The 19,559-nt window shown below is 36.2% G+C and overlaps 1 protein-coding gene across 1 annotated transcript in view; it reads left to right on the forward strand.

The window, feature by feature from the left end:
* The window catches only part of LOC140166864 (circularly permutated Ras protein 1-like), a 34,105-nt gene extending 23,987 nt beyond the window's left edge, over positions 1 to 10,118 (forward strand). Inside the window, 6 exon segments of the mRNA XM_072190352.1 lie at positions 291 to 341; positions 2,227 to 2,397; positions 3,020 to 3,269; positions 3,585 to 3,687; positions 4,169 to 4,276; positions 9,359 to 10,118. Of these exon segments, the coding sequence (XP_072046453.1) occupies positions 291 to 341; positions 2,227 to 2,397; positions 3,020 to 3,269; positions 3,585 to 3,687; positions 4,169 to 4,276; positions 9,359 to 9,481 (806 nt within the window). The 3' untranslated portion in view covers positions 9,482 to 10,118.
* Positions 10,119 to 19,559: the final 9,441 nt, after the last annotated feature.

A 19,559-nucleotide genomic window follows, 5' to 3' on the forward strand; every position in this document is an offset into this window, starting at 1 on the left:
ATTTGCAATTTACACTGTTGAAATTGAACACTGTAGGTTAATTTGAATGTCACAATTAAACCATTTTTTTTCATTATGATAATCAGTTGATTTTAACAATCTACTGAGGCTAGTGTTCTATCTGTATTGAAAAGAATGTGTTATTATTGGCTAATATTTAAAATGTGGTTTTGATGAAAGCTAATATCATCATATGATAATAATTGTCAGTATTATTTGATGATATGTCAAGTGATTTCCTGCCAATGTTTTTGATTTAATCATATCTATCTATGTGCGTTGTCTTTCAGTTTTATATGACAACTTCGGAGGAGCTCTTGTGGAAGTCCAAAAGCCAGAAGGTAAATATCATCAGGTTAACAAAAATGTATATGTAAGGCCACAAAAAAATGGGCCTAACCGACCCAGATTTTGCATTTGGGAGAATTGTTTTTACTTCATGCTAAAATCATGTAAAATCAGCCGTTTGGTGGCCAAAATTTATTAATTGTGACTGAAAACTTTTGAAAAAAGTCAGAACATTTTCAAAATATGTTTGCAAAAAAATCATCAAATTTGTGTACAATTTTCAAGCTGTCGCTGGTATTTTCAAAGTTCACCCGTATTCCCCCACTATCAATTTGCTTACCTACATGTTGGTTGGTTTGTAAGATACAAATACTTCTGTCCATTGAATGTCCATGGTCCATATACCTACATGTGTATGTAAAATCCACTAGTCATAAAAAGCATGCTGACCCTTCTTAATTATAAAAGAAGAATTTACCCTAAGACAGAGAAATTGAAAAACACTCGGACGCAAAATTTGCATGCATGTTGGCAATCAGACACGACAACCATTTATTGACTTTTGTTTAAGACCCTCACCAGTACCTACAACAAATAAACAAACAAACACACAAATTCTCAGCCGTACTATAGCCAAATATTATAGGAGATTCTCTAATCGAGCGAATTATACCCAACCCAAGACTCTAGCGAAACAACGACCAAAGGCGCAGAAAATCTCGTTTTAGCAAAACCAAATGTGATCCAAACTTGCACTCGGGTAGCCACCACCCGAAGCTTAAATTCTGAGCGTTTGACCCCAAACCCGTGGATCATTCATCAAATATCATGGCTGGAAACTCAACAATAAATTACGGTACTGTTGCATACAGATCCCACGCTCCCAAGTGGAATTCCTGAGACTCTTCAACAGGTGATCTACCTGAAGTTCAAAGGATCAAGTCTTAATGTTAGCATTCTATGACATATACATATATCATAATAAATAAATACAGAAAAGATAATTCAAAACCCAGCATTATTTTCTTTTGCTTACTGTGTGAAGTCTTTGACCTTATAAAAGACTACTTTACTGTTTTTGATGACACCTGTGCCTGCATGTAACAATACGATTGTCAATTCCTGTACATATATATAGTTTTGACGACTTACTTTCCCTCTTGAACTATCATCCTAAAAAGGTTGATACAGAACAATTATATAAATGTTATGAAGCAACATATTGAACACATGATCTAATTAAACAGTGTACATTGTATCTTTGAAGATCTGAGAAAGGGAAATTAATTGCAAGTCACATGTAATTTTAATGATCGGCGTCAACTCTTTATTCCTCCCTCCTTATCTACAGGGACCATAATTCTTGATTTTTCTTTTAAACTTACAGACAGTTAAATGCTTTAATTAGCTATTATTTAACACACTACCATGTAGTAGATAAAATATATCTGTATTTATACAGGTCATTATCTCATTACTGTCACACATAATTATATTTTACTTCCTTCTCACATGTACAGGGCGCGGTGGTTGGGAAGATTTTTGTTGTTGTCGTGTCCAATACAAAACCAACAGTGAATAAATCACCACCTAATCACGCTCGAAACCCTTAAGGCGACAAATCCCATTGGTTCCCGGTCGAGCCAAACAATAAAAATTTATCTGCATGACAATGATTGACATCTGACCCGGTAAACAATAACATGGATTGGCCCATTTCTCAGCAAGGGTAAATTGAGTTTAACTTGTTGCACTGTGTTAAACTTTAATATCAGCAAATAGAAAGAAAATAAAAATGCCACTCCCAAACTGTCAAATATAACAATTTTACTTTCACACATAACCCTTGAGATGAGAGATAAGAAACTAGAAATTCTTATCCCATGCCCCAATACAAAAGCTTGAATTTATTTCTTCCATATATTTTGTACTCATCAGAGGAGGCAATATATGATGTAACCAAATCACAAGGAAAGACCCTGATAGAAGGCTTAGAGAAGCTACCATTCCAACTACAAGTGAAGTACACCGATGCCAAAGGAGGGCAGTACCTCAGAGTCATCACCATGGATAGGCCTGTCACAAAAGACCGCAATTTTGCAGAGCAGAGTAAGTTCATTTGCATCCTGAACTTTAAAACTTCACACTAAACTGTGACATAACATCAGGAATTATTTGAAATATACAGGAAGACTCCATTTCAACACTTATCATCAGGGATGTAAGTGTTCAGGCTTTATGTAGTCCATGTTTACTCATTTTTTCCATTTATTTTCAGCCCATTTTTGTGCCATTCTGGTCATTTTCACGCTGTTTTTCAGGTTTTTTGTCAAAAATGGACTTTCATCCCTGACTTATCTATTGGCAATTTAGAAATATAGACAAGTTGGATAAAAAAGAGTTTCAGTTTATTTATACAAAAATCAGAAAAAGTATACAATGGTGGGTTGACCAAAAAAGAGCAATGCTCGTACAAAGTTTTGCCACCCTGAAATAAGTTACGGGGGTCTAAATAAGATCTTACGCTACGTGCAAGGACAGGGACATATATAACAGTGACGTAACTACATGGTGTAAAGACAAGACTGAACAAGACAAGTAAGACAGACAATGTGTTGGCTATATTGCAGTATGGAGCCTAGTGACATCCTTCCTTAATCCTTTTAGTCTGAGTGGTTTTTTTTTCAATTTATTGAACACTTACTATTATCATGATTTGTTTTCCCTACAGATGCCAATGTTGCTGTAATAGGAGCCCATGCAGCTCAATCTGCTGCTAAGCTTGCTGTAGAAGGCAATTATGCAGAGGCTAGAATCAATGCCCTGGTCACACAGAAACTTGTGGAAAGACATGTGTAAGTAAATGTTGCTGTAATAGGAGCCCATGCTGCTCAATCTGCTGCTAAGCTTGCTGTAGAAGGCAATTATGCAGAGGCTAGGATCAATGCCCTGGTCACACAGAAACTTGTGGAAAGACATGTGTAAGCTTACTCTCTCTTTGTTGGGTTGGTGTGCTTTGTGTGTGTGTGGTGGTGTGTGCATTTGTATGGCCGTCCATGGCTCTACTCAGAAGATCGCAAATATCCTAAAAATATGTATTTCGCAGAATATTCTATATCCACTAAAAAGTATGTCGCGGCACGAACATCCAACCATGGACAGTCTAATGTGCAATGGACTAGAAATACCTTGCATAAAATAACCTTGAAATGTGACAGTACTGTAGAAATTTTTCAAGCAGATATATTTGATTGACTCCATATTTACTTGATATTATGTTGGGGTTTTTTTTTCAGTCAAAGTCAGGGTGATTTTGATTATGATGATGATGAGGGTGTCTACATGACATTTGTAACCAATATGGCTCCCATTCAGTCAGAACTTGCGAAAGCTGAAACGGTAAGTAAGCCTATAACAGAATCTAGTAGGTTTGGGAAAAGGTTAAAGGGCATTGGACCTCAACCATTACCCAAAATAGGGAGCGGAATTTACACATCTATTATTGATCTCTTCCTAAATGCACAGTAAAACTGCATTACAGTGTGGTATCGGGCTATTTACATTGAAATCCAAACACACCCTATGGAAGACATAACTGTAAAAAATAGGGTTACCTGAATGAGCGAGTCCAAAATCTACACCCCTTTTGTGGGAGATTAAGGTCATATCTTTCATAGGGGGTGTATGTATTTCAACTGCAAAAGAAAAAATTCAGAGTCGGTCAAATCAGCCGTTTTTTGACTCATGATAAAGGCTATATGGCTTATTGGGAGTACAAAACATTTGAGGTCCTTGGAATCTGCATTTATTTATTTACAAGACTATAAAGTATGTTTCTTTGTTTCAAAAGTATATGAATTTGTATTTGCTCTTTGTACAGCTTGAGCGCAATCAGCTGGGTCATAGTCTCAGTGATGTTGAAGAGGAGGAAGATGATGACAACGCAGTGTACCAGGCGGTGAATTTATTGAGAGGAAACAACGAGCAATGACCAAGAAGGTAAACAACTTGCATGTCAATTTAGTGCAAACTTAAGGGAAGGGGTATGAACGTTTGGACAGTATTTTGTGGGACATTAGAGCACATCAGACATATCGAATTGCATTCTGAATACGAAGAATGTCCTTCTGATATCAAATAATTTTGATTTTTTGAAATTTGTAATGTACGTAATACACATTTTATGGCAAATCATTAAAAATTGATATTTTTGATATTTAACAGTACTCGAAGTAAACTATATAAATCTAATGATTTATACTTAGTGTATGTAGGTGGGATGAAAAGCCGACGATCAATTGAAAAATTTGACCTTTCGTATTGAAGATATGGATCGTCGGCTTTTCCTCCCAGCTACATACACTTTAAGAATATATCATTAGATTTATAAAATTTACTTCAAGGACTGTTATATATCAAAAATTTGAAAAATATCAATTTTTATAATTTGTCATAAAATTTGTATTATATCATCATTTCCAAAAATGAAAATTATTTGATATCAGATATACATGCTTCGTATTCAGAATGCAATTCGATACGTCTGAGGTGCTCTCATGTCCCCTAAAAAATACTGTCGAAACGCTCAAAACGCTCATTCCAGATCCCTTAACATTTACTGTGTTATGTAATTTCAAAAGTATAGGCAACACTTGTACACCTAAATACAATTTTTTATGTTGCAATTTTTTATGGTAAAAACACAAACTTATAAATTTGGCGGGAAAAACATGGGGCAAAAATGCAATGACAAAGTAAATATTTCTTCCACATATCACATAGAGTTTAGAGCAAAAGTCGCTGACATTTTAAACACTTTTGTACAGACAGAATATCCCACTACAGTATTTGACCTGTTTCTTGCACATTTGTACCACTCCACATTATTTGTCTCATTTGCCATATACAATGTACATGTACTTCTCACCTAGGTTTCATTATCATTGAGGTATAGGACTTTTTATTTTTTCGGAGAAGAGCAGGAAGGGCAACTACTTGATTATATTTCTACATGTTCATACTACATACTCTGAACATTTTAGAAAATTTGCACGAGTCCGTTTTTTTTAATCACATTTTGTTCCTAAAATGGGAGGTTATAGCGCCCTCAACGGGCACTCTCTCCATAGGGCTACATGTAAAGACCAGTTATAGACAAATGGCCCTAAAATAAAACTGACTCGTATGAATTTCTTCAAATTTTGCATATGATGTAGATTTAACATCTGGAATGTAATGCAAGGGATGTCGTTGCTGCTCTTCTAAATTCATTTTTAAAATGTCCGCCCCAGACCAAGGTGCAATTCTGCAAACACTTACTTTGACATACTTGACTTAACTGCATGGGTCATGGTGACCCTTTGCTGAAGTATTCCTCTTCAATTCTGTACTTTGCTTGGTATTTGGCCCATTGGAGATCCATGCCTGTGCCTTTTGGGATCTGGTGCTTCCATCTTGTTGTTGGACATCCTTGTTGTCTACAACTACTCTTCAATATGCATAAGCTTGGTGTGGTAGAATTTGTTGTGGCATCCTGGTAACATTCCCAAACCACTTGGCTCCTGGTAACTATTTTTGAAATAGTCCTCATGATGTAAAGACTACAGTTTGATCAGCTGGTAATCGGCGGAATTGTTAGGCTTTTACCACTACGCATAAAAGTAGACCCACATTAAGAATGATATAGTTGACTTGCCTATAGTCTATATTTTGAGTGTTAAAGAAAGTAGACAAATCATAGGACTTGTATTAATAATTTGTGATTTGTCTGGCAAGATGTCACAAGACAATTCTCAAAATAAGATGCATTGATATTGATCCGCGATGTAATAAGGCCCGCCGATTACGAGCTGATCAAACTATATCAAATTTCCATCATATATGTTATTGTCCAGGATGTTTAAACTTCTAGAATGGACCAGAGACATCTCATTTCAAATTTCTTGGAGAAATACGACTGTGTTCAAACCAAGTGCCTTTCCTAATGGATACTTGGTTACATTTTACTTTGCACTTCCTTTTATTGCATTGAAACTGTTTTTCAATCCGACCTCATCCTGCACGCTTAACATCATAGATCTTATTCAACTGACACTTGCAATTAGGACACATTACCTGTATAGCAATAAATCCAATATCCTGGCAAAAAGTTAATGTTTTCTCCTGACTAGGTAAGTGCTGTGATAGTCTGAAGAGATTAACTTCCTGTGGTTTGCCAACACCCTTACGCATCCAGATCCGAACAGACTTGCAAGCGGTACTAGCTGTAGAAGTTGATGCGCTAGCAATACCGGTAGCAGTAATATTGTTGTTGTCAGATGCGAAGTCCTTAGATGTACAATGAGGTCATTCAGAAACTCGGTCTCATCAAAACGCCTGAATGATCTAGCCTCGATATAACGAGCATCACGTTTGACTCTACCAGCTTTCCTGGCAGCATAAATTATAGAATGGTCACTGAGAAAACATGGGACAACACCATTTTGATGGTACATTTCTGGTCTACTTGTCCAGATGTGGTCAATATATGTTTGACTGTGATTTGTTATTCTTGTAGGATCTTTAGTGATTAGGTTCATATTATGATTCGACATTGTGTTCTGGAGCCTGGACCACTTAGACTTCTCAGCAGATGTTTTGGCATGCGAGTTACAATTAAAATCACCAAGGCAAATCAGCTCAGCATGATTATTTCTGTTGTTAGAAGAGTGAATTTCTTGGAAAGCACTATCAAGGAGCTCAAAAAATTGGTCACAGTCCGGAGGCCTGTACACAATGCCAACCATAATAGGTCTGGTAAAAGGGAGGGTCACCTTAAACCACATTCCTTCAATGGGAACATTGACATCAATGATGGAATATTGCAAACTTGACCTGATATAAGCAGCAACACCCCCCTGTCTGTTTCTATCATTACGAATGAGATCATAACCACTTATTTGAAGTTCATTATCAGAGATATAATCATTAAGTTTGGTTTCATTCAAACCAAGTATGTCAGGTTTACAGTCATATGTAATTATCGAGAGTTCATCAACCTTAATATTCAGTGAGTTTATGTTTAGACACATAAAACGAAGACCTTTTAGAGTATCAAAATTTTTAGTGTGATCATTATTGTCAACTTCAGAACATTTATAGTCCGATTGCAAGTCTTGAGTTGTCGTAGTATTGCTCTGACTAGATGCATCAGTTACAGTCATTCCATTTGTGGGCATCTGAGGTAGACAGTTGTTACATCTTCCTTGGGGTACAGGACGGTACTCTCTCTTTCCAAGGCCAGAACATTTGAGATGGAGCGGTTTGCTACAAACTGAGCAGTGCGATCTCCGATGTTTATTTTGAATTTTTCTGCTACAGTTATTGCACTCGGTACGGGATTCGGTGGGGCCAGGATTTGTTTCAATTATGTCCCCACTAAAGATATTTGAATCTTGTTTAATAGTTTTAGGTTGCGTTTGATCTTGCGTTTGAGCAGGTAGACTAGTTATGTTCACATCTTGCACCAGTTCAGCATGTTCCATTGACCTTTTCACAATATGAGTAGTATTAAGGTTCCCTTGGTTGCGACGACGTTTAATTTGTGCGCCAGCTCGACATCCCCGGGTTACAGGGGGGAAGATTATCTTAAGATCTTTAATTGTTGACCAAGTGTCATTTGGCAGCCATTGATTTTGTTTGTTGTACTGAAGAAGTTCGTCACGTGTGTATTTTATTTTTTGTATAACAGAGTTAGTACTAGACGCAGAGGTTTGAACATTTGCCTCATTGATATCATCAGGGCCTGGGTTGGACTGGATATCTCCACAACTAAGTAACCCTATTTGGAAAGTTATTGTACTATTTGGATACAATAAAACCGGTTTCTTAACAAATATGTCATGTTGTAGTATTGAGCTCATTGAAGAAGACTTTGAGTTCAGCAAAGTACAATGTTGACATCTCACACCTGAGAGTATCAGGGTAATTAACAGGTACTTGAATAGCATGGTTCCTTGTTGAAGATATAGTTAGGTTCAATATAAAGTGGAAGAAAACTCACCAAGAGTGTGATAAAGTGATCAATAATCCAGTCAAGTAGGTCAGTAATGTTAAGTACTGGTTCAATATGTAGTGACTAGCAGTGTACATAAAGTAGAAATCAAGATCACATTTCGATGAAATTATACAAAAATTACAAATGCCATAAACTGGCAAAACAGCTCAAAACAGTCAGTGCAGGTTCACGAATTTTGTGGTGCAAAAATTACAGTGCCAGGCGCCCCAAAGATGGTATGATGGGCACAAGTAGACAGAGCCCTACACAAGTGCTGCCAGTAGGCTCCAGGGTTGCCATTAATATATCAGTGTGTGGCCACTGATCCAGTCAATCCAGAACAATACACATAGCATAATGCTATAAAGTAAAAGAAGTACCTTTACTTATTTGCAAACATTTTGCTTGCCACTGCCTTCTGTTTTATGCTGGTTATTGGTAGGTATGTTTGCTTGGTGCAATCTAGTAATGCCTGTGCGTCATAGTGTGTGGCCACTGATCCAGTCAATCCAGAACAATACACATAGCATAATGCTATAAAGTAAAAGAAGTACCTTTACTTATTTGCAAACATTTTGCTTGCCACTGCCTTCTGTTTTATGCTGGTTATTGGTAGGTATGTTTGCTTGGTGCAATCTAGTAATGCCTGTGCGTCATAGTGTGTGGCCACTGATCCAGTCAATCCAGAACAATACACATCATAGCATAATGCTATAAAGTAAAAGAAGTACCTTTACTTATTTGCAAACATTTTGCTTGCCACTGCCTTCTGTTTTATGCTGGTTATTGGTAGGTATGTTTGCTTGGTGCAGTCTAGCAATGCCTGTGTGCCGTAGTAGGTGGCCACTTATCCAGTCTGGAGGCGCATAGTTTTTGTCATTTTAGCCAGCGCTATTTATGGGATATTTATCAACAATATAAGAATTAGGGGTAGTGTTAGTGTATTTGTAATTACATCCAAACCTCCTGCATTCAACTATCTTTATATTATTATTATGACCGATTCCTTATTCCATGTGTATATTTTTCCTGCAGGCCAAACAAAGAAGAAAGAAGATATCAGACCACCAAGCCAACTTGTTCTATAAGATGAAGAATGCTACTAGCAAAATGTTTCACCCAAAGAAAACATCTTATTCCATGACTGATGAAATCTAAAACATGATATCATGTGACCAAATGAAATGGGTATGGCAAAGAACATATAGCTTCATATCTCCTCTATCATAGGCTATATTGTTGATCCATTGATTATCCTTTCTGGTGCATTGTGGGATAGAAAAGGGGGGAAATTAGCGATCGATTTGCCCCCTTCGATGTCCCATACATTTTAAACTGCCAATAAAATTACTGTGTTTTTAGACATTTAGTTGGCACAGATTTCATTTTTTTAACAACAAAATTAAATATTTTTTATTGAAAGAGCAACATCTTTTTAAACTACCGTATTTCGTCAAATAGTCGCCCCCCCTCAAATAAACGCCCCCACCACTTTTTTCAACCAAGATGTTTAAAAAACGCCGATATTTCCATGCTATCTTGTGTAGTAAGCTTACCAAGTTGCGCACATGGTCGATAATAGCGTCAATAATTGGCGAAAATCTGGATCAGAAACCCGGAAGTGAGCCAGAAGTCAGTGTTTCTAGTTCATAGTTCGTCATTTTAGCGTGTGTTTTTAGTTTACCTAATGATTTTAACAGGAATTATTGTTCTAAAATTGACCTTGAATAAACGCCCCCCTTGGGAAAATGTAACGCCCCCGGGGGCGTTTATTTAACGAAATACGGTATGTGCCGAATTTTTGTATAATAATGACTTCACAAAAGTACCTTGGCCATTACATGTAGTGTCGCCTAGCTTTTGAACTAAAATCATATTCACAATATTTAACCAAAGAATTTATGCACATTTTGATACCCCATTTGCTCAAGTTCATTTATCAGCATTAACAACATCAGTGTTTTGAAGAAAAAAGAGTGAATTTAAAATTTGCCTTTACAGTGATCAGTGGTTATGAAATGCAAGCATTTATGGCATGTAAAACCCGCCATCATATCTACATGCCATGTTCCAATCAGTACAATTACAAACATGTCAGCTCAAACTTACAATGAGACCACAATACTCAGATCAATTATAACAATTGAGGTGTCAAAATTACCATAATTAAATTTTTGTTCTTCTGGTGTTTTTACATACCAAATACAATTAATAGTGTTCAAGTGCTAGGTGTATTTAGTTGTAATGGCTATGTTACCTTTTGTGAGGTCTTGTGTGTTTTGCATATGTATTTTGCATTGAATTATGACAGAACTATTGAAACAAAATAGTGACAGCAATGTTTATAGACAAAGTAAGTGACTGGTCTATCGATATGATGAAGAGAACCGCATATATATCATCACTTCACTTTTCAATTGCCCATTATCCGATTGTAAAACTTAAATTCAGCTGTTAGGCAATGAAAAAAACCCACTGTTTTACAGGCGTACAGACTTTTCAAGTAGGGTCGGTAGGTTTGGATTTTCCAAAATGCAAAATCTGGGTAGGTCAGGCCTGTAAAACCTGGGGTTATTTTCGTCGCCTTATAGATGGTATTTGGGTGATGCAGTTGTTTAATGTACATAAGAAGCGATATCGCTTCGAAAAAGAGCAATGGTCAATGTCATCACTGATCAGCTTGACACTCTGGATCAGAAGTATGTAAAGCACATGCGTTAAAATGGTTTTTCTGCAGAAAACATGCCGATTGTATAAAGAAATGGGTCCAAAATCATGTAAGTGAATGCAATCTGGCAGATATTTACATATAATTGGTCCAAAATCATGTAAGTGATTGCAATCTGGCAGAAATTTACATATAATTAATTTTTATCATATGCTTTAATTGTTGCAACATTTTATCCCTCCATTGGTGCTGGCCATCAATTAATGAAAAAATATTTAGTTTTTTTACTTTTTATATCAATCTTAGTAATAATATATTGCCGGCATTGTTTGGCATGTGATTTTACTGCCAATGTTGACTGCAAATAAAAAAAAGACTTTTTTTAGACATTACTTTGGCAATGAAAATGTAATTTGTCAGATCTTTCTTTTGAAATTTGAAGTTTCAGTGATATTTGGTCAATGCCGTTCTGCAAAAGGACTTAGAATTCATGCAGATTGTATAAAGAAATGGTTCAAAATTATGTCAGTGATTGCAATCTGGCAGAAATGTGCATAATTAATTTGTATCTTATAAATAATTAATTTTTATCTTATGCTTTAGACATTTTAACATGTAATCCCTCCATTGGGTTATATCAATCTTAGTTATAATATATTGCCATTGTATGGCATGTGATTTGACTGCCAATGTTGACAGCAAATTAAAGGACTGTTTTTAAGACATTTGTTTGGCAATGAAAGTGTAATTTGTCAGAACATGTCAGTGATTGCAGTCTGGCAGAAATGTACATATAGACAAATCCAACGAGCCAAGTGATGGTCAGAATATAGTCGGCCATGACTGGGTCCCCGGCGCACCAAACTTGTGTTTTGACTGCTCAATTTGGTGGATTAAAGCCGTTTAAAAATCAATGCTATGTTGTATTGTGTCGTAAACATTCATCATTTTATTGTCTATGTGTAACACGGGTGGTGAAATGCGGTTTAAAATCCCAACCAAGGTCGCATCATTTCATATTTTAGGTGGGATATACCCGACAGGGACCAAGCTATGGCTGTCATTGAGGTGTAGAAATATGTGAAATTGGATTCGTTTATATAATTCATTTTTATCATTGACACCCTGCTAAGTAATTTTTTGTAATTTTGAGAACAAGTACAAAAAATGGTTCAATCATGCATTTAAACATACTAAAAAAGGTATTTATTCACCAATCTTTGCACAAGAACAAATGATAAGACAAATTAAAAGGAATAATCAGGTATTAATAGGGCGATTACGTAACTGATGCATTCTTGAACCATATTTTGTACTTGTTGTCAAAATTTCAAAAAATGACTAGGCAATTTTTATAGCAGTGTGACGATATGCTTTAAACTTTTTAACATGTTATCCCTCCATTGGTGCTGGCCATCAATTAATAAAAATATAGTGTCATAGTTTTGATATCAATCTTATTAATAATATATGTGACACGATCTGGTCCATGGGGCCAAAGGAGGCATTTTTGAAAATTGAGTTACTGTAATTATTACATTATACATACACTAGGCTGTCATTTACTGAAAACACCAAAGGTCTGGCATACTTGGTTCTAAAGTTATGAAGTTTTTTGATGTCTATTTTCTTATGTATTTTATTGTTTTATTACTCCATATTTTTACCTTTATCTCAGTTTCTAATTTGCCTTTCCCCCCCCATGGACCAGATTGTGTCACATATTGCCATTGTATGGCATGTGATATATTCTATGAATGTATATGGTAGAACCTGTAGATAGATTAATTTATGCAGAATATGGTGCACCTTGAATATTATTATATTATCTAGATTTGTAATCAATCATGGGCAATGTCAAAATATTGGGATCATTAATAGAGAATACATGGTTGAAAAGGTATTGTTTGTAGCCACTGTCATGCATCTATCGTCTCGTATAACACGGGCAGGAATTGTTAGGCTTTTGCCACCCTGCCGAAAAGTATAGTCCAATGTTAAGAGTGATATAGTTGACCTGCATGGTCTATAAAGTATTGAGTGTTTGAAAGTAGACAAAGTATAGAACTTCAATTAATAATTTGATGCTTCTGGAACGGAGGTCACAAGACAATTCTCAAACTGACATATATTGATATTAATCTGTGATGTTATAAGGCCCGCTGATTTACGAGCTGATCAAACTACATGTATATATTGACTGTTTAACCATTGAGCTCCATCATACGATAAAACATTGTGTGTTCATCTGCATGTTTTTAAGAGACTATGCTAAACTACTCAGATATGTTGTACCATTCAGATGGCTGATATAATAATAGAATATACAATTGAATGTGTGCATATGTGATTGAATATGTGTAAACCACACAAACTCAGATATTTTTTCTCCTTCTATTCAACAAATGAAATGGTTTTCAATATATCATTTTCTGTGCTAATATCAGGGTTGTATCATTTTAAAATACTAATAAATTGTGATCTATTTTGAATTTGTGTACTGAAATATTTATTTGAAAGCGTCTAGTTTGTACTGCATTTGTAACCATATTTGGTCATGATGTAATGGGCTCTTCCATTTTAAATCCACACTACCCCTGTGGAAGATTTAGCTAAAGTCTTCCACAGGAGGAGTATAAGTTTCAAATAAAATAGACAATTGGGTAACTTCCATTTGAAATTTGTGGAATGTATAGGTAAAGCCATAATACTGGGAGGGAATGGGTTTCAAAATGAAAAACTTACTCCTCCTGTGGAAGATATTTCCAAAATCTTCCACAGGGGTAGTGTGGATTTCAGTTGGAATAGCCCAATGCATCCAATGCAGTGTTCAAACAAATTTGTTAAAGTTACACTGGTCCACATATTTGATACTTTGCGAGACCTCAGACTCGCAACAAAACATTCCGTGGATTGATATTGAAGTCAGTATTGAGTCCATCTTGCAGATTTCAGAGACAAAATTTCAAAGGCCCTGAGGGTAGTGTAGCAGCTCAGCTGCAGTGATATTTACATGCTTTGGGGCCACCTTATTTTGAACACAGGCTATACACTTTTTCAGTAAAAAGCTATAAAAAAATATTTTACATGAAAATATAAGAGTTGGATAGGCCCTCTACACATGGAGCAGATGCTATGAAAAGTGATCAGAAAAAAAAATTTATAATGAAAAATAAAAAAGAAAATTTTTTTTTTTTTTTTTTTTTATTTCAGACATATTTAAAGAGGGTAGCCAAGATCAGTGATCCAGCACTGTTTTACACAAGGGCCCTCTAATTTGTATTTTGAAAGTTCATCTGTTGGTATGAATCATGATTTAGATTTAAACTTTTGATCCAAACACAAGGAATTAATTCCTACCTCGGAATTATCAGGTGGCACTCCATCACTCACTCGCTCTCTCACTCACTTGCTGATGAAGGATGGAAATTCTGAAGTAGGAATTATTTGTGTTTGGATCAAAAGTTTAAATCAAAATTCTGATCTACATCTCTGTAAATTATAATATGAAAACAATTAAATAATCTTAAGTATAACATAACGAAATATGAAACAAGAACTAAAATATCAACATTCTTCATTTTTATTCTTTTTTCTTGGAGCAGTGCCCATAATATACCGATACAATATATTCATACAGATACGATTTTCATAAAAGAACTGAACCAGTCAGAATCTTTATCCTAATATTTCATACAAAATTTGTTTTATGTCAATTACCTTTTTCCATAACCATTTATAGACCATTCTTACAATGTATTTCAGTAAATCCCGCAAGTCTGCGTTTTTACATCACACTTATGTACATGTTGTTACTGCACCTCCAGTGAACTGAACTGAACAGTAACGATTGTGCATGCAGGGTTGCCAAATATTTTCAGCCTGAATCGCGGGTTAAATCATCAAAGTCGCCCAATTTTTCTCTTGACCATCAGTTGCTATGGGACAAAAAAAAAAAAAAAAGTCACGGGAGCCAATGTTGAAAAGTTTTCCAATTTCTTTCTCTTATCCGTTGGTTTCTATGGCACAGGAAACTACCGGAAGTCACAAGAACCAATGTTGAAAAGTTGCCCAATTTTTTCCTACCATTAATAGTGGTTTCTACATGTATAGGACAGGGAATGTTCAAAAAAAGTTACCCCAATTGGGCTACCAAATTGCAGTTTTTTCAACCTTGCACAAGTGAATTGGCAGACCATTACAATGAATGAAGAGGTAACTATAGGTAAATTAGGTAATTCTTGGCCTGTTGCATCCCAAGTACTTTAGTAGCGTTAAAAGCATGTACACAGTATATGGCATGTGCATGCAATCTTCTGGACCACATTTTGTTTATCACGAAGCTATAAGCATGCCAAGTATTCCTTTTTGGCCAAAATTGCCTATTACACTTATAGATGAAAAAATTGAAAGCAAGGCTATAAATAAAACTCTTCTTAAAAGGGGTTGTCAAATTCAACAACCCGAACCATACATTGACAACATATTGCAACCTTTTTACAATGGATAAAAGATCATATAACAATGCAAAATACTATCCCATACAAGCTACACATTTTTGGACCTTTGTAGAAACACAAACACACACATAAGAAATATTATCACACACTTAAGCTGGTGCTAGCATGGACATTTCTGATGCACATATAACAATTATCTGTGAAAACAACTTTTACATATTTTTTTCTTTATAAATTACACCCAGCTAAATATAATTACAAAAATATCATTTTGATGTTTGAGTTGAAATTATAGTTATAAGTATTCTAAATATACAGATAGTGACAAATTGGGGATTAATTTCTTTGATTTAAAAACTGTTTTGACCATTTTCATCAGATCTGGTCCCCTCCCCTCTGGAAAATCCTAGCAGTGAAGAATATTTTACAATACCATTACAACTGATTTTATTGTTAGATTGCAAGACCAAGAAATAAATCTTTGGGTCAGTATCAGAGAAGATATTTTACAGGCCTTGAACGGACCCTTGCCTTTGAAATTTCAAGGGTCCTCACCAATTTTCAAGGGTCCGACCCCGGACCCTTGCCCTTGAAATTTCAAGGGTCCTCACTAATTTTCAAGGGTCCGACCCAGGACCCTTGCCCTTGAAATTTCAAGGGTCCTCACTCATTTTCAAGGGTCCGACCCAGGACCCTTGCCCTTGAAATTTCAAGGGTCCTCACTCATTTTCAAGGGTCTAACTATTATGAAATATTAAATGTTGGTGTACTGTAGACTATAGAGTCTATAGAAACAATGACTAAAGTGATAAAGAATATAGCGACACAGAGGGAGGAAGAGAAGTAACTTCAACAACCAAAACAATCATGATGACAGGAGTGAAATCTGCCTGTAGTGGAGGATTTTCTGCTCTTTGCTTGGTTCATTTTTTACGGGTCACGCCGACCCGTACTGTAGGAAATTTGCGGGTCCGCGCCTACTTTCACGGGTATTTGACGCAAGGACGCACCTTATTTCAAACGCTGATATTTTACTCTTCCCAGAATCCTTTGTAACATGATGCATCACCACATTACATCAAATGACACTCCTATTACTTTGTACAGGTTCCCTTTCTTTTTATGTTGAGAATAGACTGGCTAAATATGGGTCGATAGTCGAGAAATAAAAATCTTGATATGTTCATTGAGGTACATTTCGTTACATTTTGTTAGTTTCCTTCACATGTGTGACCTGCTACAACAAAATTTGTATACAGTAGCAAGTTGGTAGTCAGGCCCGTAGCCAGGATTTATTTTGGGGGGGTGCTGATTTTGAAAAAGTGGACTTTTTTTTCAAAATTTTGACCTTTTTTGGACTCGAGGGATTTGGACATTTTTGGACCAAAAAGGCATAAAAAACCTATTTTTTTGCTCACTACGCTCGCAAAATGGACTTTTCGGTCAAAAATGTATTAAAACCTCTATTTTTTCAATCGCCACGCCGCAAAGCGGGACTTTTGGGCCTTTGGCATTTGGGGGGTGTGCGTGCCCCCTGGCTACTGGGCCTGTTAGTAGTTTTGAGACATCCTGGCTGACTGAGTTGGATGTTCTTTGTTTTCAGCGCACCTGTACATATACAAGCCAGTAGTATGTCCTTCATAACCGCCCATTGTGCCCCCATTACAGGCAAACTTCTGGCTTGAACAGGTGCGTGTGAAACAAACAACATCAAGTTTTGAAATTACCAACTTGCGACTTTACGCTCATTTCGTGGTAGCAGGTCACATTTTCCAAAATGAAAATAATTCAAGGATATTTCCCCTATTTATCAACCATTTTTAAGCGACTTCAGAAATGTTGACAGATTTCTGTAGTCCTCAACAGATATCTGAAAGTCCAATTAAGCATGCACTAACCAATCATACACACATAGCATGTAACATGATTTTTTTTATGAATCTGATCCACAAAATATATTTCAGTTTCAATATATATATACTAGTATACAAGTTTGTGCATGTGACAATGAAGATTGTACAGTGGGTTATATATTCCAGTTAAAATCCATACACCCCCTATGGAAGACATGACCTTAATCTCCCACAGAGGGAGTGTGAATTTCAAAAGGAGTTACCTGATTAGGTGACTCCATCTGAAAACTACACAATGGATTAGGTATATTTGGATATGACTGCTAGTCAAATAATTATAATAGGTATGTAAGCCGCCATTACCCTGCCATTGCGTATCCTGGAACACTACCGCGATTTCTACCCGCTGTATCGCGCCCGTGTTCCGCGTTCAAGTAAGAAAATTTCTCGTAAAACTCGTCTCTTGCTGCATCCACGCTTAGACTTTTTCAAGCCTGGCTATAAAGTATTTTTTACAAATGTTGAACAGCTATTTTAATGATATTTTTAGCCCATAATTTATTAAATACATCAAATCGACCAACAATCTTGCGATCCCGGCCAAGAATACAACAAAATACTCTTTTAATCATGACAGTCTATGCAGATATCGTTGTCAAGCTCGAGGTGATTGACCCCCGATGATTGACAGTCGGGAATGTGTACTGTTACACGTTGTCATGGTGTTGGGCGTGTTAGGGGGTGCTGGCAGTCGCGCGCGCTGTTAGCACCCGTTAGCACCCTATGGCGGCCTCCATATGTGTGTCAAATTTTGTGGTTCGCGGCAACTTCTGTACAGCATACCGTAGCATGCAATTTGGAGAATCGGCAAATCACTGTCAATCCCCTGTCTACACCCATGTCTTCCATAGGGGGTGTATAGATTTCAACTAGAATAGTTAAATACCTACATTCAATTACAGACACCTATTTTACATTTTACAACATCACATTTTTTTTTTATTTAGTTAATTTGAGACACATATCCAAGGCACTGCTAACAACAAGTATCTTGCACAATGCATTGCAGACTAAATGCACACAAGCCGCAATTATTTATATAAGGCCAAAAAAAAAAAAAAAAGTTTGTCTCAAAGCTCGCGCACGCATTTGTAAAATCGTGAGATTTAGAAAAGAACAAATGCGAAAATCAGATTTTTTTCTCCAAATACCATGAAAAAAGTCGGGAATAAAAAATTTTAAAAAAATCGCATTACGCATTTGTTTTCAAACCACTCGTGAGCTTTGAGACAAACCATTACTTTTTTTTTGCCTAATCCGGAATTGGACTATCTTGTCCCAACATTCAAACATGGTGGACTCTAGATTCTTCAAATTTTGTTTGAAATGGCAGCGACCATACAGGGACCACATGTTTTCAGAAAATAATATGAAATTAGATATGTATTTGCATTTGTATGGAATAATGTGATTTATTTAGTTAAATATATGAACAATCTACTACGTGGCGATGAATTGGATGGAAATGTATAAGTTAGAATAGGTTTTGTCCATGCAATTTTGAAATCATGACATGCCAGTTTTAAGCTTACTTGAAGGCTATGTCATTTAAATTATCATTAGGAATTTCTTCAAAAAACAAGAAAAACAGCAGTATGATAAAGTTGAAGCCCCGTTCAAATACATGTTTAAGTGTACTATATGTTTATTCTGGCAGAGATATATCATTTGCATGTTGAAGTTATGTCATTCGTAAATTATGCACATTGTGCAATTCCAGTTGAAATCCATACACCCCCATGGAAGATATGACCTTAATTTCCCACTACACCCCCATGGAAGTTATGACCTTGATCTCCCACAAAGGGAGTGTGAATTTCAAATGGGGTTACCTGATGGATGACCCTATTTTAAATCTATATACACTCCCTGTGTGGGAGATTAAGATCAAGTCTTCCATAGGTGGTGTCAGGTGGTGGTGGTACGCCGTGCATCCTCTAAATTCAGTAAATTTTCATTGTCAACCGTGTAATTGAATGGGATTAGTTTGAAATTTTAAAACGCTTGAAATATCACAAACAAATCGGCCTATGTTAATAAATAATATAAATACAAGCTAAAACCGTTGGGGTTCGTATATATGAACCCCACAAAACTAACCGAGTATATTGAAAATGCCATACGGACGGGCGGTTTCACAAGTTGCCGGCTCTATCATGCCACTTGCCGCCTGGGTGGTGTATGGAATTCAACTG

The sequence above is a fragment of the Amphiura filiformis genome, chromosome 12 (assembly GCF_039555335.1).
Source record: "Amphiura filiformis chromosome 12, Afil_fr2py, whole genome shotgun sequence".
Taxonomy (NCBI): Eukaryota; Metazoa; Echinodermata; class Ophiuroidea; order Amphilepidida; family Amphiuridae; genus Amphiura; species Amphiura filiformis.